General features: G+C 36.9%; 1 protein-coding gene across 2 annotated transcripts; it reads right to left on the bottom strand.

The window, feature by feature from the left end:
* Positions 1-1,911: 1,911 nt before the first annotated feature.
* LOC145677594 (uncharacterized) lies at positions 1,912-19,955 on the bottom strand. 2 transcript variants are annotated; one of them, XM_081748049.1, is made up of 2 exons: positions 19,776-19,955; positions 1,912-3,758 (listed from the first exon to the last, which is right to left on the bottom strand). In XM_081748049.1, exon 2 carries the CDS (start codon positions 3,749-3,751, stop codon positions 2,015-2,017), a length of 1,737 nt encoding a protein of 578 aa, XP_081604175.1. In that variant the 5' UTR covers positions 3,752-3,758; positions 19,776-19,955; the 3' UTR covers positions 1,912-2,014. The 2 variants fall into 2 exon arrangements, with proteins under 2 accessions (XP_081604175.1, XP_081604174.1); XM_081748048.1 differs by having other exon boundaries at positions 19,739-19,954.
* Positions 19,956-24,195: the final 4,240 nt, after the last annotated feature.

Below are 24,195 nucleotides of genomic sequence, written 5' to 3'. Positions count from 1 at the left end.
TTCATTTTGTACATGTGTTGGTCTTCTAGCACGTGGTGCGTCTTCGAGTGTTTTGTTACCATCGTTAAACTTGTTAAACCACCGCTGCACTGTCCGCGTAGTCACGACACCCTCACCAAAGGGCTGTCATATCTTCCACCATGCTGCAGTGGCGTTTGACCCGAGTTTCAACTGGAACAGCATACACTTCCTTATGACGCTCTGTGGAGGTCCCGCGTTCACTCTGTCCTTATGCAAGTTCACGGTTGAATTGAATTGCAACAACCAGGTTGTATGTTGGATATAGCCACACCAACAACTGATCTTCGCCTTATCTCCATTCGCATTCAACTCAGAGTGTCAGAGTGAATTAAACACAGACCTCGACAAAAAGTGACAGAACCTTTTTTGGTTATCTTTACAGTATAATTTTCAAAAACATTTCCAGGAGCTCTCGTATAAAATAAGCAATATTAACATCTTACAGCGAATATATATACGAGGGTTGAATTTTTAATAGTGATACAGTGCTTTAGAGATGCTACGCTACGAAATCAACTGATGTCCCTCGTGCCACGTGTTAGTTATATTCCTACCCTATCTTTGCGCAAATTAACTTTCTTTTTTCACTCACGCTCAAGGTCAGTAAAGTACAAGGACTGAGCCTCATGTAGTGGGCAGTCTATGTTATACATACAAACATGTATGGGGCGATGGACAAGATTATCGTTATCATGATGTTTTCGAAACAAGAAGGACGTAGTTGGATAAAAATTGTATATGTAAGAGACCGTATAGCAACATAGTGTCATCATGGTCTTCAAGAGGCTTGCATGGAATCTGCCCTGTCTTACAGAACAGTGACAAAATAGGTATGATCCTACAAGGAAGAACGGCAATATGTGGAAGACGTGAATGGTCTGGTCGTTTCCGTGCCAGTGCAGAAAACGTAAATGTTGTTACCACATTACTGGACATTGAGATATGCCATACTATTCGTGAGTTGGCCGAAGAGACAGGATTAGTGCACATAACTGTTCTGCACATTTTCTAGGAACGTTTAGTCATAAGAAAAATTGTATCACGCTGATGCGGATACATGAATTTAAGGAAATGCAAAAATGACTATGATACGACACAACTCGTACTCACTTGTAGCGCTACTAGCGAACATGAAGGCTTTCTTACGCTGTATCATTACACTCGATGAAATATGGGCAAAATCGTGCGAGTCACAATTATAACGCCAATCAAACAAATGGTGTCATTGTGGGTGACAATGAAAATCCAAAGTTTTCGGAACCCCACCAATATGAAAGTTAAGGCGATTCTTTTCTATGACTAGGATGGTGTAATCCTAATGCATACCATCAGACTGTTAATACGCATTATTTTTGTTCCTTTCTGGGACACAACTTGCGACCATTCTTGAGAAAGAAGGGGCGACATTTCTGGTAGAATCCTTATATCATTTTGCTTGACAAGGCTCGGCTGCATTCAGCGCAAGATGTGACTGATTTGTTCGATTGATTGAGGTGGGAACTGCTATATCATCCACTCTACTCTTGGACTTTGCCTTGATTCCTAAGACGAAGAAACCTTTACGTAGTATTCGTTTCAGAGCTGTTCAGGAGATTCTTCAAGCAGTAGACTGGACCATTAAAACTACCCACACGACAGGTGTTGCTACAGGTATTTAATGACTTCCACATCGCTGCAACGGGTTATACCCAATGCTCTTGACCACATTGAAGGACTTATATATGTTGTATCATATCAATTGTAAATAAATAGTTACTACTATTGAAGTTCCTACATTGGCATATATATATATATATATATATATATATATATATATATATATATATATATATATATATATATATAAGGAGAGAGAGAAAATTTGAAACTTCCCAAGCGTAAAACTTTTATACCAATATTACTTTTATTGAAACAAAAAATATTTTCAACACAAATTTTAGATAGATAATTTAGCCGTAACACAAAAGCAAATATTAATCAGGAAGAATGAAATTTAGAAAATGTCTTCCTCAAAGTTATGGTAAAAATCAATTTTATACTTGGACATCAGTTCGTCCGGCAAAGAACCCACTTTTTCAATACTACCAAAGCATTCTAGGAACAAACTTAGCTCTTCTTCACTATCTGTGAATCCTTGTGGCACCCAAAAGATCTTCAAATCTTTCGGTCTAGGACTTACCTCACACAATTTAGATATAAATGTTTCCGATCGATTAACAACCTCATAGATTATTACTTCAACGACAGATGGTGCGCTTTTGAAAATATTAAGAATAGTTTCTTCTGTAATAACTACTAATACGACTTTTTTTAAACTGGGTAAAGAGTGAATTTCATTCAAATATATAGATCCTGAATCACAAGTAAAAATTTCAATTTCTTCTAAATTTTTACAACATTTCAAAAATAAACTTAAATCAATAAAAGAATCCGGAATTGGTCTGTTGTATTTTAACAATAATTTCTGAAGGTTTTGACCTTTGTTTATGATATACTGTGTAATAACATTTTGCAATGAATTTAATGAATCCTCATTCATTATATCTGGCTTGTGACGTATTTTCAGTGACTTAAGAGGATTCAAAACTTCTAGGCTAGTAAGATCAGCAGAAATGTCTTCACATTCGAGATGTTCAAGTAATGGACACAGAGACGATATCCATTTGACTGTATTTTCCGAGAGAATGCCCAACTTTACGTGTTTTAATCGTAGTGTTCTTCCCTTGTAGCTCTCGGGAGGACTCCACTGTGTGGGACTGGAATTAAAGAAGGAAGTCATGGGCATGGGTCCCAAACATGTACCTATATACTCCAAGTTTGGCAATAATTCCAACAATATCAGCAACATTTTCTCGGAGAAGCAGTTGTATGTGGAAAATGACAAACTTCGCAGTGTGTTACATAAAGGTGTTCTCACTCTATAAAATTCTTTTACTTTTGAATTTTCGTCTGGAATAAGTTCTGCAGGGGGTATCAATTTCAAAATTGATGTAAAAATATCGGGTATATTCCAGAATGTACTTTTCCATTCTTCTTGCTTACTGTTACCACTATCTACATGATAAAAGGTTCTTTGGCCATCCTGACTATCCAGTACCTGCAAACTTTGTTTTCTTACTATCTTTTGTGTCAGTAGGTTAAGGCCAATATCCGATATTTCAGAACGAGAAACATCAAGTTTCTGAAGCTTATAACAAACTTGTCCTATGAATTCCAAAATTTCATCATTGCACATTCCAATAAGACTTAAATTTACCAATTCTCTAGCAGACTGTAAAGTTTCTTTTAGTAGACGGTAATCCATGAAACTGTAGAAAATTCCCCCACATAGTTCAAGAGCTTCCAAAGAGCTTGAGAATTCGTGCACCAATTCCATAAATCTTGTCATGTGCTTCTTTCCAAACGTTTTATCCAGACGAATTTTTAGTGTTTGTAATTCTGTTGAACCAAAAATTTCTAGAACTAGCAACCAAGAAGGACAAGACGAATCAGAGTAGTTAGTATTGAATCTCTCCCGTATTTGATTGTTAAGTATTCTTCTCTCAAACTTAGTCCAAAGCAAATTAAATACTGCAGTAGGTAGCCGTTGGAAGTAATCTCGTGTTGACTGCCTTTGTCTATAAAATTTAACATGATCTTCAAATGTTTTGGGTTTGTTTTCCAGAATCCTCTCCACTACTTGATCGGATGTTAGTGACTGAAGTGATGGAAGGCGTTTTGACCACGACATACCAAATCTGAAAGAAAATGATATTTTATAGTCTGTGGAGTACGTAATATTCTCGAGTAATTTCACAAAAACGTATGTAAAATGTCATCAAACTATCTTACTAGCCTATGTACGATTGTTCATTGCATTCAGATTAAACCTTAAATCTTCAATGTTTGTAAATAATAATGGATTTAGATTCATGAATACGAACGATATATTAATTTGCTACGCAATTTGAACAGAGGACAAATTTTTTATGCTGCAAAATGTATTTATTTTGGGTGAAAGTTCAAAGTAATTGCAGTAATTGAAGTTGATACGTTAATGTGTTGGGTGGTATTTGCAGCTCAAGAATTTCCATCAACTGAAACTACATATAATCATTAGAGTTATTTTTTATGTTCTTACGTGAGTGTGATCACGAGTTGGATAAACCGCAGAGCATCTATTGCAAATCAATATGTATATATTACCAAATACATGGAATATTGTATTATCAGTAGCCTGTATGACACATTGAGACAGTGTCTTTCAAATCAAGACAACATAGTTTTTGTATTTTGTTATTACTAAGAATCATACATTTCATTGTTCAATTATATAAAAATAGAATTCACGTAATGCTTGGTTGATTGCAATAAAATTGAGTTTGAATTGTTTTACATAAAGATTATGATTTACTGGCAGGCTTTTGTTTCTGAGATATTGAACTTTCTAGTCCATTAGGTCGTAATTAGACCTAGGTGATATCAAAACGCTAACAGCTTAGTGGATAACGGTTATATATGTCCGATGTCTATCGAATTAAACCCCGTTAGAGTAAATTTGTAGAAAACACTTTATTTTCACTTTTCGTTCATTATTATCTATCCTTATTTGAAGTACTAGTGGGGAATTGTGACTTAGCATAATAATAATAGTATGGATAACCTTGAGATGCGAAAGATATATAAATCTTAATAAAAATATGCAGGAAATATTTAGAGTTATAAATGGCAAAACTGTAGGAAAGATCAGGAAAACTTTTTCTTATAGGTCAAGGTGAATATAATATGAGCAGGATGGTATGAGGAAGATCGATATTAGGAAGGTTGGCGATTCTTCACTTTCGGCTACTACACGAGTGTTCACCCGTATGGGTGTTCGGGAGTAATGATGCATTTTACACTTTCAATCCTAAGCTCAAATAGGATTCGGGATATCTTTATAAAGCAAACGGATGAAACTCCGGCATTATGTATGAGTCTCTCAGGTAACTTTTACGGATGGTAATCCGTTTTCCTTTGTGGAAAACTTCTTCGGGCTAGCTCCTAAAATATAACATTATTTGTTTGAATTCTTGTGATGAAATCGTGAATGTCTTGTATTCTGAAAGCTATCGTCGGTTTTCTTCTTGTATGAAGCTTTACTGAACCAAGAAAGTTATTAAATTCGTCCGTAAATCCCTAGCGCTAAGCAAAAATATGTAAATTATCCTATGTTTAGGATCGTCCCTACTGTTAACAACAGTAGATTATAGATTAATGTTTGGTTCTCAAATCGTTTTGCCTTTGTTTCCAAGTAACACTCAAAGGAAAATAAATGTATGGAGAAAAAATAGCTAACTTTGTAAAATGAATATAAATGTATGGAGAACAAATAGCTTTCTTTGCAAAAGGAATATAAATGTATGGAGAACAAATAGCGAACTTCGCAAAAAGAATATAAATGTATGGAGAACAAATAGTGGACTTCGCAAAAAGAATATAAATACATGGAGAACAAATAGCAAACTTTGTACCAGTTTCGCTCAAAGCTTTGTATCTTTTCTACATCATGTCTCTGTTACAAAATGTTTTTCATGGAACTGAAAGAACATTTGTTTGGATTAACATTGTACCAGTTCATCCCAACAATACCAGTAGATATCCAAGCTCAAATTAAGTTGGCATTGTGGTGGACGAACATCCTGCGAAAGGCTTTTCTCGGGGTTCTCCCGTTTCCTCCCACATTCGTGATTCCATCATTTTATCAACTGTCATTATCACTGTCTCCTTTAACCTACACGCTAGTACTCTGAAACGTACAACTGAAAGATTTCATTTTATTTCAGTACCATATACGTCTTATAATATAACGTTGAAAGGTTTACCTAAGTATTTGCCATATGCCTCACGTGCTTACTTTGTTTCTAATACCTGATATACATCTTTCAAAAAAGAACTAAACTTAATAGAAGCTCGAGTTGGCATAGAAAGAAGTATTAAGGTTTCATTTCTAACGGAATTTACAGAATCGTTTATTAACTGCAAATATTCTTGGACTTGACTTCTATATTTAGAAACCCTGTCATTACAGGTATGGGCTTATTGTATTTGGTGATTTGTGCGCAACAGAGCTATTGTTTTCTACATTTCAGCATGGAGTTTTCTTCTTAGTTCAAATACATCTTCCACAATTGCTTTATAATACAAGGTAAATACTACGAAATCTCTTCTCCTATCGGGAATCGGGAACCATATCACGTATAACAAAGACGTGCACTAACTATTTGGTACATATTTATAACCTGTTGATAAATGCACAATATAGAATGCCTGCAGACGAAAACCTCTTAGTAAACATCTGAAATATCTTACTTAAATGTTATGTTGAATCACATTTTCGTTGAAAAGAAATAAAATACTCATTGAATTCATAATAACAACAGAAAATTAAGTTGATTTTCAGTTTAACGTCCCTTTCAGCAGCGAGGCTATATGAGACGTGGACCTACTGATTAACGTGGAATCCGAACCACATGAGCTCCGGCCAGGAATCGAACCCGAGTCTCCCACGCCAAAGATGTGGAGGAGCTCACGCTAACCGCTTAGCTACGGAGGAGCTCAATAACAGAAGAAATGTAAGGTTTGCATTAATATTCTTCTATGTTTAGTTTAACTCGCATGATTATGTACTGAGACTAAAGAAGACGGTGAACGAAATGATGGGTAACAGAAGTGGGAGAAAACATCGAGAAGAAACACACACATGGTGTTAATGAGCTAAGGAAAACCACTTGGTGCGAGCTGGGATCGAACCAGGGACCTCACACAGTAAAAGTAAGCGCTCTAGTACTTTTTAAGTTTTACTTTCTTATTACCAGTTAAACTAGTAAACATTACAATGCGTAACAATATTGTTCAACTATGAACAGCATGTATGATAAATAATTAAACATGAATTATATAACAAACAGCAGAGCAAATTAATCAGATAACATTATAGCACCCACGAAAGTGGTGTGCAAATAAATATGAATACATTACTTTTAATTTGTCATCTACAACAGATAAATAGTTCGCAAATTGTTTCCATTTTCTTTTGTGCACAATAGGAAATGTGTGATATTGACGTAACTAGTTACGCCTACCACCAACGCCGAATAGCGCCAAACTGGTGTGATACAATTGACGTTGAGTAAAATAACACATTTATTGTACAGCGTTATAAAAAGTAAAGAAAACAGTGTAATATTTTGACATAACAAAGTATTATTGCGAACAGAAGACAAGAACGTCAATGGATTCACTTGATAAACACGAGAACAAAGTAATTACAGAATTCTGAAGGTCAGTGATTCCACATGTTAGAGTATCGTCTTGACATAAGTATTCAGTTATGGAAGCGAAATGCCTCTTCCTTTTTCCGTATTATGACATTCACTGGATGAGAGAAGAAACCACATGTACTATGCTTCTCCTGTGAACGTAATTCCTTCTTTGTATCAAGAACGTCTGCTGTTGTTTCATTCTGCGTGTCATCGTTACTCTTCTGAAGTATGTTCAATGAGTTCCATAGTTTGTTGTGTATCTAATAAGCAAACCTCAAAACGTAAAAGCTTGTTGAGACACGACGTTGAGACTGTATTAGCCACACAATCGCTATTAACATTAGCATGATTTCTTAACTTCAACTGCACTTTTGGTAGCTCTATACATACTCAGGGTTGTCATCCTTATAAATAGCATTCGTTGTAGAAGTATCATTTCATGGTTTTGATTCTTTGTCCCGTAATTGTACATCTTGCTCATCGTTTTTTTAATAGTACCGAGGTACGACATTTAACTCTGGATATTTACTTAGGATAACTATTATTATCAGAGTTACAACAAAATGTAAGAGGAGAAACCGTCTCCAAATATAATATTTTTAATAGACAGTAACTTCATTAATTTATGTTGTGGGTCCAGGTAAATGGTAACGTTGCGTTTTCATGTAACATTGGGCGCTTATAGAGTGTACAGTCCAAGCGGCTTGTCCGATTTGAAAAGTTCTTTCACTTTAGATTGAAAATATCATATTGAGAGACGGTTTCCCCTCCTACATTTTGTTGTAACTCTGATAATAAGAGTTACCGTATATCATGGGACTTTTGAGACACTCTGTATGGTAGCTGAAACATTAAACAAATAATAGCCAATAAATTTTTATTATGGAATGAACAGGACAGCTAAACAACTAATAATAACTTTTGACTGTGCAATGAACACGTCAGTTTTACTGAAAATGAAAAACACTGCTGAACCACTAAACAACTAATAATTTTTAAAAAGTTAAGATTGTTTTCAGTTCAGATTATGAATTGCAGAGTTCCTAAATAACTTCGTTCATAGTAGTAAAAATGTATCCAAAATCTCTTCACATAAACTAGCTCTGAGATTTGTTTACTCTCTAACTTTAACTTTGAGAAGCACCTTTCACATGTCACTTGCGTGCATGGTAGAGACAACGCATGTTTGTATACAATGTATAAATTATTAAAACAACTAGACTGACAGAAATTGGTACAAAATTTTCCCTGCATATGACAAACAATTTTCACACAAGGTGTTTACAGCATCATTATCACTCTTGTCGTGAATCCTGTCCAAAGATGTTCCATCTTCCATAGCATGCACAGATGCATAATCATCATCTTCTTCTACGGATTCAGAGGCATCATTCTCTTCAGGATCATCAAAAACCAGAACGTTTTGTGACAGAGTGTAATACACGACAGAGAACTGCTGGAGCTCTTTGTATATTTCCTCCTGTTTTATATTTAGTTTTTTTCGCAAGAACTCTGAAAGCTCCTGCAGACACACCATTCTTCTTGATTTCCGAAAAGTGCTTGAGATCCAGCATATTCAATTCTTGTGGCTGCTGAAATCTATCACTGACACATGTAATAGCTGTATTCATAATTTTCGTTGAAGTTTCTTATTCTGAATAAATCAATTTAACTTATATTTAAGTTCTTTCCTAGTTCATCTGCCACAAGCTTTCCTGACATTTTCTTCTTCTTTAAGATTCTTCTCGGCGGAAAGTCTTTTTCCATTGCTATCTCTACACCAGATTGCGCAAGCTGTTGATTTATTTTCACACAAAATATTTTTTGTATTTTCGTAAAGCATTAAACAGACATCTTTTGCCTCTATTTTCTTCTGAAACTGCTGCTGCAAATTGTCTACAAGTTTCCAGGTTGTAAGATATAGACTATCTTACAACCTGGAGATTTGTAGACAATTTGTAGAAAATACCGTGTGATAAAATCGACTTGTAGACAAAATACCGTGAGACTGCAGGTATTTTGAAACAGGCTCAGTTCAGAGCACATCATTACAGTGTTAAATTCTGTCCATTTATGCAACAAATTTTAGCTTGAAATTTTGATTTTACATTAAAACTCCTGCCTTGTACATAATCATTAAGGAACAATAAAAATGAAAGAAATCTTGATAATGATAGACAGTCATCCTCGTCTTGGCTTCATGTTTCGTAGCGAAACTCGTTACTGTCGACTACCGCATTCAGTGCCTTGTTTTTGCTCCACCATCGTGTTGCACCAACTTGTTGAACTTTTCGTAGTCTGTCATGTCCCTCGTGGCTTGCATCAATCATTTTCTTCCAAACATCCTTTCTTTTGTAGTATTCAGACAGAACACGGCACTGGTTTCAACCACACCAAATAAGTTTGCAGCTTCAGGGATCTACTCAATCGTATTTGTCATAACGAAATTAAGAGCATGACCCATGCATTGGGTGTAAATGACTTCAGGATTCTTCTTCTCCAGTAATGCTTTAACTCCTTTATAGCATCCACTCAAGTTAGCAGCTCCATCAAAAGAGCAGTTTACAATACCAGATATCCAAAACATTGTTGGCACAAAGTACTCTTTTGATTTCATTATAAGTTACTTGTCTTGCAGTGTCACTGTTTACGACAACTGCTAACAGCCACTCAAATACTTGAACGTTTATAACGTAGAGAATTACTATAGCCAGCTGATTAAGCACTGAAACATCTTGGATAGAATCAACCATTATGCTGAAAATGCCCGCTTTCTTGGCGTCTTCCACTTTTTTCTCCTGCAATTCTGTTTAAAAATGCGCTGTTTTTCCATTTTTGAATTATCAAATATAGACCTACAAGATGTATTAACATCCATAAAGAACCAGTCAGCCTGTGGTTAAATATGGACCCTGCTACAAACCAGACTCCAGTCTTCAACGATGGAAGGGCTCCAACTGTCCAGTATAATGAAAAAAAGGTCCAAGGTCCCAACAGCTCAACATGATGAAAAAAGTGCCTAGGACCTTAACTGTTCAATGAAATGAAAGAAGGCCCCAACTGCCCAATATAATGAATAAAGGGCCTAGGGCCCCAACCGCTCAATTTAATGAAAGAAGGCCCCAACTGTTCAATATATTGAAAGAAGAGTTCAAGGCCATAGGTACAAACTAAATCACAGTTTCTGATAATGAAAGACCATAGTGAAAGGTGGACCTAGCCACAAATCCAGTAACAAAAGGAGCCTATTGAAAATGATAACTTACAGATTGATGAAACGATGGAAGAAGAGTGTATGTTGGCAGCATAATGACAGTGATCTACCGAATTATTTAGCTTTCCTCTGTTTTAGCTTTTCTCTCTTTCTCTTTCTTTCTTTAATGTTTCATTATTTTTTCTGAGAGGGCCTAGGCCGCGATTGTGGCCTGACGGCCCTGGTCAGTCCGCCCCTTACTCCCGTCTTTCTCGTGACATAGCCCAATCAAACTTTATCTATTATTGACTTTCTCCTAAAATTTCATTTCTACCCCTGAATCAAAGTATAGTATGAAAAATATCCTGTGGAAAAGATTAGTTTAATTTTGCTGTGAGAAGACACATGTGGATCTATATACAGGGTTAGTAAAAAGTATTGAGACAGAGCAATAATACGACATGCGTGGACCGAGGAAAAATAAATGTTACAAATGACATTATTGCAAAAACTGCATTGATTTGGAGTGTGGTCCCCATGGAAGGAATCTTGAATTCCGCCACATTGCATATCACACAGTATTGTTTAAAATGAAGATGGTTATGATTTTACACTTCATCTTAGGCTTGAATGTTCCCACAAATGAGAATGTGAACTCATTTTTGACACATCGTCTGTTTGGGACAGAGTGTGCTATGTTTCACATATGTATCTAATAGAAAAAATCTAATAGATCGGGCAGTAAAAAAAGGGACGCATAGACGGAGTAAAAGCAAATGTTACAGTTTGGCATTGGTGTAGAAACGGCGTTAAATGATTTAGTGTACATCATGGCAGCCATCTTGAATTCCGCATATTGTAAACCACAATATTTTTGAATAGAAAGAGGTATGTTTTGATCTTTGATTTTGAGTTTAACGTCCCGTTCAGCAGCGAGGCTATATGAAAAGAGGTATGTGTGTCACATAAATTGATGCTAGAATCTTCCTACAAACTACATTCATCGTCCGTTTCAAAAGCATCGGAGTCTACATTATTTATTATTTCCGTAATTTCTCCGGGCGAAAATACGCGACTATCATAAGAACCACGACTTGTCGCGGTGATATTCATAGCCAAAAGCTCAACTAAAAAGAGGAAGTGAATCCTAACCAAACTACAAGAAGGATGTTGAAACAACCATACACACTTCCACTGGCTAATAGAAAAAGGAAAACAAAAATAGGTACATGTTTTTTGCCTTTTGAGTACTCATATCTTTTTGGGATTATATACTTGACACAGCATGCCATTTAAATATACGCAATACGTGACCTGTATGCATGAAGGCGAAAAATATTCGTGAATTAGTAAACAGAAGGGACTGGTTGTATGCTGCTGTTGTTTTCTAACAGTCAACTCTGTGTTCAACTGCCTGAACTGACCTTGATAGGTACGCCTTGACTGGAGTCATTGTAACAAGAGGACAACTATAAATACCCATGGGTCTCTTACAGCTATAGAGTGAGCTGTGTGCGTTCTCTGTCACTCCCTCTCTGACCCTGGCTGTGTTTGTGAAAATATTGTTTGCTTTTCATGCTTTGAATAAGGGGTAAGACACCTTTGCACACCTTGGGAGAGTGGCAGGGAGTAACATAAAATGATCGAAAGACGACCGATGTTAATATAGAGTTCATAGTTTCCAGCAGTGACGTATACTGGTTTGAATGCATGTGCTAACACTGACCTTGTATATTATTATTATTGTTATTAATTATAATAATAAGAGTAATATAATAATAATAATAATAATAATAATAATAATAATCAAAATATGCATAACAATGAACAAAAAGTGGTTGATGTGTTTTGTTTGAACTTTCGTTTTGAGACTATTAATGTTTTCCATCGTAAATGAAATTCCATCATACATTTGCGCAGTTAACTTCTCGTGGATTGCATTAGTAAAATGTTTATTTTTATTAATGTCACTTCCCTCAAGAATTGCCTCTGTTACTGACGTTGGTTGTCATTCCGTACCAGTCTTCGCAAAAATTATAAGTATAGTAACGTAACGCAAAAATGCAGACAGTCGTTATAATTGTTATTTCCATTATCGTTACCTAAATCGCAAATTCGTGTGTTGTGTGAACAAACAATTCTCGGACCCTATTGTTGCGAAGATCTTTTGACCCGGCCCACTTGGTGAGGGGCGTTTTGTCCTGGGCCCGTTTCACTCAGGACCTTTTGATTCGGGTCCTTTTGACCCGAGCCCTTTTGTCGCGGGGCCGTTTTGACTCGGGCTCTTTTGTAGCGGGGACTCTTTCGACTCGGGCCCTTTTTATGAGGGGCATTTTGATTCGGGACCTTTTGTTGCGGAGACCTTTTGACCCGGACTCTTTTGACGTGGATCCGTTTTGACTCGGGACCTTTTGTAGTGGGGCCCCTTTCAGCTCGGGCCCTTCTGATTGGGCCCTTTTGACCAGGGTCGTTTTGACTCGGGCCTTTCTGTCTTTGTATTTTTGTCTGGCTCTTCGGGCATGGAACCATATATATAACGCAGCAGCTGAAATATCTGGGCCAGGGGGCAGGGGGAGTATGAGTAAATCGATGATCGATCGATGCAAGGCGCAGTAAAATTAGTTACACCACAGTTCATATATATATTTCTTTCTATTCTCTCGACATCATATCTAGAGATGAATGTTCTGACTAATAGGCTACAGCGGCGAAAGACGATATAAACTATGCATGATAAATGTTATGACTTTTAACTTAATATATATATAGGGAATGAAACGTAAAACTTGCCCCCCCCCCTCGTTGGAAAAATCCTGCGGGCATTAGTGATTGTGATGTTGCTTAGTTACTGTATTATATTCTTCTATACACGGAATAAATACTTCTGTGTTTTATATAATAGTAAGAACCTTATTTACACTTCTTACGCTCCTTGCTTTACAACAGCGAAACATATTCAAGTTCAGCGTAATCAGTTTCCATTCTCAAATAATTACAGTGAGGCAAATGAAATAATTCACACACAGATTTAGGACTTTGAAAAGTGGCCTGCGAACATGTTGTAAATTTCTGAAGAGTAAAAAGCACTAGTAGCAGTAATTAGCTCAGTCGGTCCCTATAATCCCTTAGTGAATTACATAAATCTTACAGATGTCGTATCTCTTTCTTTCTCTTCTCTCTACATCGTGTCTGGAGATTAATGTTTGGACAAATAGGTTACAGGAGGCAATTTTAAAAAGTAAGATGATCTACGCTATCAGTGACAGATGTTGTGGTGTTTAATTTAACATATAAGGCGATAAATTGAAAAACGGAGAATACGAATCTTTTCAGAGATGACAGTGCACTGATGCTTCAAATCTGTGCCTTTACTCCCTATACCTACGTTATTTCCCTAGTCAAAATAAAAACTCATCAAAATTAATTATGAATTTTTATGCAACCATCCCTTCCTTAGAGTACTTCTCGATCACATATCCGTGACGGCGATGTAAAGGCTCTTTTGGCGACGAGGATACATTCGAAATATAGAAGTATTTTGTGAAAGATGTCATTGTAGTGCCTTTAGCGATAATACTTATTCGTTGCAATTGTGCCGTCAAGTACGTAAACTCCGCATCAAGAAGTGTTTGGTGACCACTACAAACTAATATTCTATCAAATTCACACCAGGACACAGCAGAGTAGAATAGATACACGGGAGGTTATATAAAGTTTGTGATAGCTTGCTTCGCTTAGTTAAAGTCTAAGACAGTGGTTTTCAACTTTGTTTACCTAGCACCCTTTTCAAGCCCACTTCCCTTTCGCTCAAAATGTCACACCGTATGTGTTTTTTGTCTGAACCATCTGCAATTTCATATTCACCATTAAAATTTCACATCTTCAATAATAATAATAAGGATGGTAATCATATTTTCATGTTTAGCTCCCTTGTGGCCATATGGTTATTATAAGCGTCTCTAGCCCAGGAGACATGCCTTTGATTTCCGGCGAAACTTCGTGTAGTTCGGATGTGGTAAGCAGAAGTTCTGATCTCGATCAGAGCCCGGCACGGGCCGGGCGCGCCCGGTTCGGCCCGGCCAGGCCCTGCCCTTTTCAAGTAATATCAAACTGGACCGGCCCGTACACAAATGTTATAGGGCCGAACCGGGCACATGTATTTCCGGGCCGACGGAAACTAATCTTGTCAGCTTTTTTTAAAAAAATGTCCTCCACTACCCCTCCCTTTGCCGTGTTCGTCCGGTCTTACTGTCAGCCTATATTAATCGTAATGTGTTTGGGAAACGGACTCTTTATTCAAGACTGCAAAGTACTGTAATACTACTACTATTACTACTACGACCATTGCTAATACTACTACAACTTCGCATCAGAGTTGACATGTCTGGTGGTACAGAATTTATCTTCTAAGTACAGAAGAAAACGGAGAAATGCTAGTTATTATAGCCGGTCTACGTAGAATGTGAACCGATGCTTGATCTACGAAGGACAACGGTGGCTCAGTAGGAAAAGCACTCACATCTGGTTCTAGAGGTCGTCGGATCACTCCCTGCTTGTGCTATGTGAGCTTTGTGGTGGACAAACACCGTGTGCGTGGGAGTTTCCGGGGTGGTCCCGCTGCCTCCCACTGTTTTCATTCCAACAATTCATCCCATCATCATCCATACGGCCTGAGACGTAGTTACCTAAAGAACGTATGATAAAATCAAGTACTTGATCTACTAAGTAGAATTTGGTACGCTACCATAAGACCACGGAGGCCAAAACCGTGAACTGGCATGCTCATAAGATCAGTGCAATTTGTAGTAATGTTCAATTAGCATGGCAAATACCAAATGGTGTTACATGTTCCTGAATTGTTTACAGTATGATCCTACAAATATAACGAAATATAATGATCAAATAAATCATCAAGACACCAGGGTCGATTAGATGTTCCTGGAACGGTGGCTCACTGGTTGAGCGTTTACCTCTGGTGGATGGGATCCCTGGTTCGATCCCAGCTCTTGCCAAGTAAACTTTGTGGTGGACAAACACCGTTTGGAAGGTTTCTCGGCGTTCTCCCGTTTTCTCCCACTTTATTCATTCCACCATTTCATTTAATTCTCATCATCACCGTCTCCTTTAGCCTAGCCGGCATAACTGTGGGATTCAAAGATTTAATTTTCATTGGTTTGTTTTCGTATTACTAGTAATAGCAGTAGTGGTATTCGCTGTCATATTAGTATAGGAATGAGTAGTAGCAGTAGTGGTAAAAGTAGTAGCAGTGGCAGCAATAGTGGAATTAGCACTAGCATTCGTAATCGTAATAGTAGTAGTAGTATTAGCAGTAGTAGTTGTAGTATTAGTATCACATACGGTGTAGCAGTTTTACGTATCTTCTCTGTTACTCATAATGCACTAGTGAGTGTAGTATAAGTCTTTTACGTCCATGAGCTGTATTATTGTATAATAAAGATGGCTGGACAGAACAAACACAGATAACAAATAGACAGACAGAATAGGGATATAGAAAGCAAACCTTGGGTAACTTTTCACACGATTTTCCCATTCGAGAAGGAGAAATACACACTGCAATATTATGACGACACATTTCTCATTTTCCATTGCATATTGAAGGATTGACTTGACTTATCAGCTTGGTTGTTCTCAGGCCGGTTACACCCAGCCCGTTTGTGCCCGGCCAGTTTAGGGTCCGGCCCGTTCTCTGCCCGGCTCGAGATTCGGGCCGGACCGGGTCGAGCCGTCTTCGGGCCTGGGTTTGCAGGGCTCTGGTCTCGATATAACTTTGGTGTTGAAAGAGTGCTGGAGTCGAGTGCAATGCAGTGCAATTTTCATTATCTCTTCAATTGGTGTCCTATATACGGACACGAGCAATGGTAGCTAATAATGACAATATTGCACAAGTTGGTGGCCGTTCCTCGCGCAATCGCACCGAGCTTGGCTTATCTATAAAGATATAGACATGTTATTTGTCGCAAAACACTTCTACATCAGACCTATTTTCTGATGCACATAAAGACAAACTGTAGTGCCTAATGTAAAGTTAATCCGAACATTTTTCTTGTGCCTCTATGGTAAATGTAACAAAGCCACGACTACTCAATTAGCACCGTAAAGTAGCCAGAACCCAAGTTTTGCATATAAATTTGAAAATAAAACAAGATAGTGCATTACGAACCACGCGATCTTTGCAACTGCAGTGTAATCATTTTCCGTGTTATCAACTAACACATAATCAAACAAAAATGTTAAAATTATAGACAGTAATAAATTTCATGTGTACTGCTTTTTTAAAATCTCACTTCGACAAAGATTATTTATGGATAATATATTTGTAACGCGTAGAAAGTGAATGTAAATCAATGTTTGTATTATAATTAAATAAATAAATAAATACAAATAAATGTTTACTTCCTAACAATTGTTAACATTTTGCTTCCCACGTTCTGGAAACAAATCACTTGCGCCAATATCCGTGTATTCTCAATGTTGTAATACTTCGATCTACAACTTTTCTTACTGATAGAAATCATAATAACCATGTAGAAAGCAATCAACTCTTTCTCTTCCTTTGGACCAAAGTTGCCTTTAAAGGGCCAAAGTATACCTAGTTTACGGTAATTACTGTATCCAGAAGTTGCTGGATAATTAACTGAATTAGACAAAATTTAAGCATCACACTCACACACTCACTCACTCTATGGCCTATGGAACCCGGAGGTTCAGTGCCGCATTCACAAAAGCTCTCCACTGACTTCTATTCTTAGCTAATTGGATCCAGTTTCTACTTTGTATTCCTATCTCTGCGAGATCCATCTTAATATTATCCTCCCATCTGCGCCTAGGTCTTCCTAATGGTCGTTTTCCTATGGGTCTACCAGTCAAGACTTTGAAAGCGTTTCTACTTTCTTCCATTCTAGCTACATGACCCGCCCACCTAAGCCTCCTAGACTTGACGACCCTAACAATGTTGGGTAAACCGTATAAACTATGTAGTTCCTCGTTATGAAGCTTCCGCCATTCCCCATTCTCGTTCCTCTTGGGTCCGAATATTCTTCTCAGGATCCTGTTCTCAAATACTTTCAGTCTATGTTCTTCGCTCAGAGTAAGCGACTATGTTTCGAAACCATACAGAACAACAGGCATGATTATCGTTTTATATATTTTAAGCTTCAAATTCCTCGACAGAATTCGCGACGACAAGAGATTTTGAACCGAATAGTAACACGAATTCCCTGCTTTTAGTCGACATTTAATTTCTTCGTGAATATGATTTTTGTCTGTTAATATTGATCCTAAATATTTGAAAGTATCCACTTTATCAAAAGTATTATTTAATATTTTAACGCCTCCACAATTTGCCGTATTACGGTCCCGACGCACTTCCATGTATTTAGTTTGAGCATCACACTAACGAACATAATAGAAGTTCATACGTAGACCATTTGGTGAACAAGAAAGAAAGCATGAAAATAAGATCCATGTTCTTCCATTTCCTAACAGCTTTCGAACGATATGCTACTTGACCCCATTTCCTATTTGAAAATATATAGTAGGAGCCCGTCTGGGCCACAGCCTTTACAGTGACGTTTTTACTGACATTTTGACCGGCTGCCATGTTGCACAGTTCAATTTTAGAGAGTCGAGACTTCTTTCGGTCTTCTTTCGTTTGCAAACAACTTTCCAACGATATGCTACTTGATCCCTCTTGTTATTTGAAAATTTTGAGTTGGATCCTGCCTAGGATTCTGCAGGTGGCCCTGGGATAACACTTTTTGCTTTGATATGTTGTACTTTTAAAATGATCAAACGCGTGTTTTCCTGTTTTCGCATCTAGCTTACCGTTTGCGATCGAACCAGGAACCCCAAGCACCGGAGGTGACGCTATACTACATAGCCACCGTGCCCCCTCTAGGGTAGGATAGAATAAGGTATTGATAAGTAGGGTAGAATAAGGTAGGGTCAAATAGAATAGAATAGGTTTGGGTTAGCTTAGTGCTAAAAAAAAAATTTAAACTAATTTCGTTAAAGTTAATAGACTGTAATTTCTCATCTCCGCGTAAGGATACCAAATAGAGTGTCTCTGTGCACCTGCAGCCATGTTTAGAATGCAAATGCTCGTTACTTTTCCACAATACAACTATTCAGTAACCTCACGTGAAATAGATTCTTTTGCTTGCCACATAGCTCCATGTTTATAATCGCTTATGAAAATAATAAACGTAACTTCCGCTCTAATCACACATTATCAAGCATACAAACGAGCAAATTATCCATTTCCTCTCCGTAAATTTTCAAAATTTCGCTAGAAATGGATGACTAACATTGGAACTTAATCCAATGACTCTATTATATACTATTATTCACTGGTAGGGTATTTCTGCATATTGTACAGAAACTGTATTTTATGTTTACAGGGGGGAGCGTTCTAGTATTAAACCATGACATTTCTTTTGAAACTCATATCATTGCCAAAACCCACTTCTTTACCCTACCCTCGTTTATACGTATACTCAACATCACTGACTGGGCTGCTCCCCGTGCTGCGTGGCCCACCAACTTCGCCCTGCCCTGACTCGGTTAGATAGTATTTGTGCTTTCTATTGGTCACCTAGCAAAGGTTGGTTTGTAGTTTTGCCCTGTTTTAACGCCACACATTCGGAACCCGTATTTATACGCAAATCGTAAAAGAATTGTAATTTTTAAAAACAAAATACTTCTGGTGGCCCCCTTGAATTTTATCTATACCAGATGAGATATTTTCATCTCGCCCACTGCAAATCTTTTAGGGGACAATAAGAAGGAAATTAGTAAAAGACTTACATTTTTCGACAATTATTTCTAGTGGTGCTCCAAAAGTAAACCTCCATGCACAAAACATCATCAGATATCATGAATATATCCCAACCAAACAGTATACCTATATTTTACGTATTATCTTGGCTAATGCAGAATACAGCAACATTGTCATAGTCCCCATGAAACATAATAGCTTGTTTCATTATCCATTCTGACTATTTTATTATATATTGCAACTGAAATATGGCATCATGATACAGTTTCAGCATAAAATGTAGGGGATTACTAAACTGGAAGTAAACAGCTATATAATTCCCATCATTTTCAATATTTAATTTAGTGCTGAGAAACAGAGGAAAATGGGAGATCCGGAACTCTAACACATTGTTATATTGGCTTTATACATCGTACTTTAAGTAGAATATGAAATATAACTTACCCTACAAATGAAATTGGTCGAATGACAAGTAAATTACCTTAATCACTCAGCATAAATACGATTGCACTTTAAATTTCTCGTGTTTTGAAACAAAACAATCTAATTCACATACTAAAACCAACATTTCTTGAAGAAGAAAAATAAACTATATACTTTATCATATGATCCTCTGCTCTGCATATTATGCAATTATTTTAATTAGGTTTTAAGAATAGTAAATTCTCGATAATATTGTAGGATAGAACTCAAAATAACTTAAAGTTAATTCATGCAAAGCTTAAACCTTAACACAAAACGTTAATGGAATATTGAAATTAAATTTCAGATAGAATATTCAAGGATGGAATATTACAAGGAGATATCATGTTTTAACTTGGTTAAAAACGTACCATCTGAAACAGATACCTGAATGGTCTGTATTATTTGTTCATATTTTGTAAATGTAAATTTTCTTGTGGCAAAGAGCCTACAATGTGGCAAAGATAACATTTCATTTAAAAATTTACAAGGGACAGTTTAGATTTGAAGGTGAGTTCTCACAACACTTTTTGGAAAACTACGCAGAAAATATTGCTCATATTCCGTAAGTATATGTTACACTAACGATCTACAATTTAGTATAAAACGTTTTTCATTTAAAGCTAGTTTGCTAGTGGAGTTAGTTTTTGCAAAACTTTATATTAAAAAAATATTGGTTAAAACTTTGTTCGTATTACGTAAATAAATGTTTTCGTAATAACTACCGCATGATATGTATGACTCAATTTAAGAACTTACAGCAAGATTTGTTGTGGTGGCTCGCGCCCTTTATTTAGCAAATTAAGCCGTTTTTTTAGTAATATGAGAACATTTTTTTAAAAAAATCCGTTTGGTTATCTGTGACATACACTCGCAGATACAAAACTGTTATTATACACATTAGAAAAATACAATATTACATTACTTTTCAACGTGTTCAGCAGTCAAATTGAGGCACTCGTCATAACGTTTTATAAGGTATGCAACTCTTTCTGCAAAAGGAAATTCCGTTTGCGAATCAAACGACCCGCTTACAGCATTATGAAGCGCATTGTCATTGTCGAACTGGTGAAACGCAAGCTATTATTTCATGTGCCTGCATGGGTGTTAGTCGCTCGGCTCCAAATCTGTGCTACTGGGAGGATCAAAACCATCTCAGTGGAAATGCTCCAAAAGTTTTTGAGTACGTTTAGTAGTGTGCGAGCGAGTATTATCGCAAACCAACACCACATCGGAAGTCAGCATGCCCGACACTTTTTCTGGATAGCTCGTCTGAGTTGTCATAACTCTTCACAGTAGACTTCTGAGATGGTCCATTCACACTCCATGGGTTTCACTAGCTGTACTCACTTTGCATCTCAGAAAACTGTTGCCATAACTTTCTCGCAAACAATATTCGCCGAGCTTTTTTGGGTTTCTTTCGTGACTGCTTATGACCCCACTCCATTGATTGCTGTTTGGTTTCAGAGTTCACGTACAACACCCAGGTATCATCGCCAGTTACAATTCTGTTAAGAAATTGTTCTTCTTCCTTGGCATAACGCGAAAGACTCAAGCAGAACACATTCTTTTTTTGTGCTCAATAGAAATGAGTTTTGGAACTCAATGAGCACAGAACACGTGTTGTATCCCAATTTTTCTGTCACTACGTACAAAACAGTCCGAGAAATTTGGTGAAATCGAACAGAAAGTTCAGATATCGTGAACGTACAAACTTCACGGACACTTTTGTTTATTTCCTGCACGAGTTCATTGCTGACTACAGATAGGCGCCCATTTTTGGCCCCATCGTGAACTTCAGTTCATCCATCTCTAAACATGTGATACCATTCACCACACAGTTCGCAATGAATATCAGCTGTCGAATTTTTTGTAATAATCAAAAATTGTATTACCGCACGCACTTCACACTTTGCGGGATTTTCTATTTGAGCGTTCATTTTGAATTGTTATAGCGGATGAGTAACGTTCTGCCTCCACTGCTACTGAACTACTGCATACAGCACCAGAGGACTGACGTCGTTCTCCCTGATCATTTCTCGCACATGTGCAAACGCAGATTTTTTTTTGATTACCCTCGTTTTCTTTTATGATTATAATAAATTCAGAATTAGTGTTCTTATAATGTCCGTGCTGGTACTAAACGATATGCAGCTATATATACGCAAAGTGTTTTAAAATGACATTTAAAACGTTCAATCTTTCTTGTAATGTGTTTCACTTTATCTAACAAAATCAGCTGTAGCCAGCTACATGAGAAGATCTCATATATCCTTATATCTTTGCTCCGTTTTCTGAGTACAATGATGAAACTTTTCTTTCTCCTTGTCGCTCGAAAATAAGGCACGTGAAAACTTACGAAGTAAATTTTGAACCGAGCTGCCTATGGTTTTTAACGTTGTTTTTATTAGCACTATTGATGCATGTAGAGGAAGTACTCTGTGTGATGTCAGTAAAGAAAATTGCTTATAGGTATATTATTTTCGTAACAGCTGTGAGCTTTCGTACGTGCACCTCTGAATCGAGTCGCAAAGCATCATGTTTCAACAACAGCGTGATAACAATTGGCTAACAGCTCGCACATACTGACAACAGAGTTTTCACTGTGCGCATCTCATCACTCCCCTTCCATGTTCCGGCTCGCTGACTAGCTTCGCGCCAAAAGTCTTAGCTGTTCCGAAAATAATCTGCCTATAACACTGTGATATTCTGGTAATGACGGTCCATTCTGTTAGATATTCTCCGTTTCCTCAACCTAAATAACGATATGTCTACTGGTTTATCATAGACGATCAATGAATTGACAATGAGCCAAGGAAAATATTTGGCCTCACCCCTGGCAACGTAATGTGTGTAGAGTAGTTGGCCAGATATGTTGACTCTCTTCTAACGCCATGTCATAAAGTTTAAGATAATTATTTCGTAGTCTCTTATTCTTGATGATGGTAGGCAAGGTTTTCTTAGTCTCAAGGTTATGATAGCGGAAGAAACAATAACATTAATTAGGTATGGTATGTACACTTAGAGAATTAACATAAACTAAGGATAAATCAATGGAATGACGTGTAGAAATGTTAAAATTCGTTTTCTGGATTGGGAACCGTGAGTTTGGACCGCCCATTTATTTTTTCCTATTAAAAATGTATTTTTTGCGAAACTGACGATAATTTTAGCAAATTTAACGTAAGCTAACACTGGCTCATGGTATAAATATAGAATAGATAAGTCTATATGTGACGGGACAAGTTCACAGGACCTAATGTTTTAATATTGTAGTCTAATGGGGAATCTGCGTTCTTAAGTTCTCCTGAGACCTTCTAACTTATTGTCATAAAGTGCTGCATTATGGTCGTATTGTAAAAATGTTAATTTTATACCGAATTTCGAAAAAAAAATAGAAATATAATTCTGAAAAAGTAAATAAATGATAACTTTTCTTGCTTTATCCTTTTAATGTGTTATTTAGAGTTATATATTTTCATGTAAATTATTGGAACTCTAATAACTGTTATGTAACTACAAAAAACTGAGTATGTTCAAAATTATCATATGGGAGAAATGCTCATTGTCAATTTGGCCTTAAAAATAAGAAAGATTCCCCATCCATGATTTAGGGGATAAAAGTAATTACTACACAATTATTGAGGAGAAGCATATGCAGTAACGTCATGCATATTACTTACAGCGTATCGTCCATAACATTCATGATTAAAAGCTAAGTCATGCTGCGTCTACGTTGTCATCAAGAGTTGACAGTAGCTCAGCGCAGTAAAATTGTGGGTCCTTTATTACAAAGCTACATCTCAAATCGCCGGAGCAAGTGGCTGTGACAGAGGAGCTGTTCGCAAAGTTTGGAATTAAATGAGTCAAATGAGAACAGGGCTGATCCCACGAAACTGTATGGTAAGGGTTAAAGGCAACCTGCCTGATAAGTAAAAATTTTCACCAAATAACCTAGACATGATTAGTAAAGTTCTAACCGAGATTAGTAAGAAGCGGCGAGCATCGGATTAGCGGATTCTGAGCGGCGAGCATCAAAAGGTATAGAAGTTAAAAGGGTCTAAAGCTAACATTGTGATCTATGGAAATAATATTTGCTTGTCAGTCTAGAACTTATAAGCCCTCCTTAATTTCTTAGTGGCTACTGCATGTCTTTTAGGTGTATGTAGTCCCGGATTTTATTCCAGGTTTGGAGAACATAAAATTTTAATTTCACTTTCAATGGTCACCCGCCTCCTTTAGCCTAAAGAACATAATCGTCGGACGTTGAACTAAATAATTTATTTTGTCTAAACTTCTACTGCATAAGATGTTTATATTTACGCACTTAAGACTGAAACGTCCAAAAGACAGAAATTGCAAAGTTAGACTTGGAGAGAAATGAGAACACATATACACACATGAAGCAATACCTTTTCAAGTAAGAGATTGAATGAGAA

Source organism: Thermobia domestica, unplaced genomic scaffold, assembly GCF_964235325.1.
Source record: "Thermobia domestica unplaced genomic scaffold, izTheDome1.hap1.1 HAP1_SCAFFOLD_1073, whole genome shotgun sequence".
Lineage (NCBI taxonomy): Eukaryota > Metazoa > Arthropoda > Insecta > Zygentoma > Lepismatidae > Thermobia > Thermobia domestica.
Note: the sequence above shows the minus strand (reverse complement) of the source record. Positions and strands in the feature narration are given on the sequence as shown.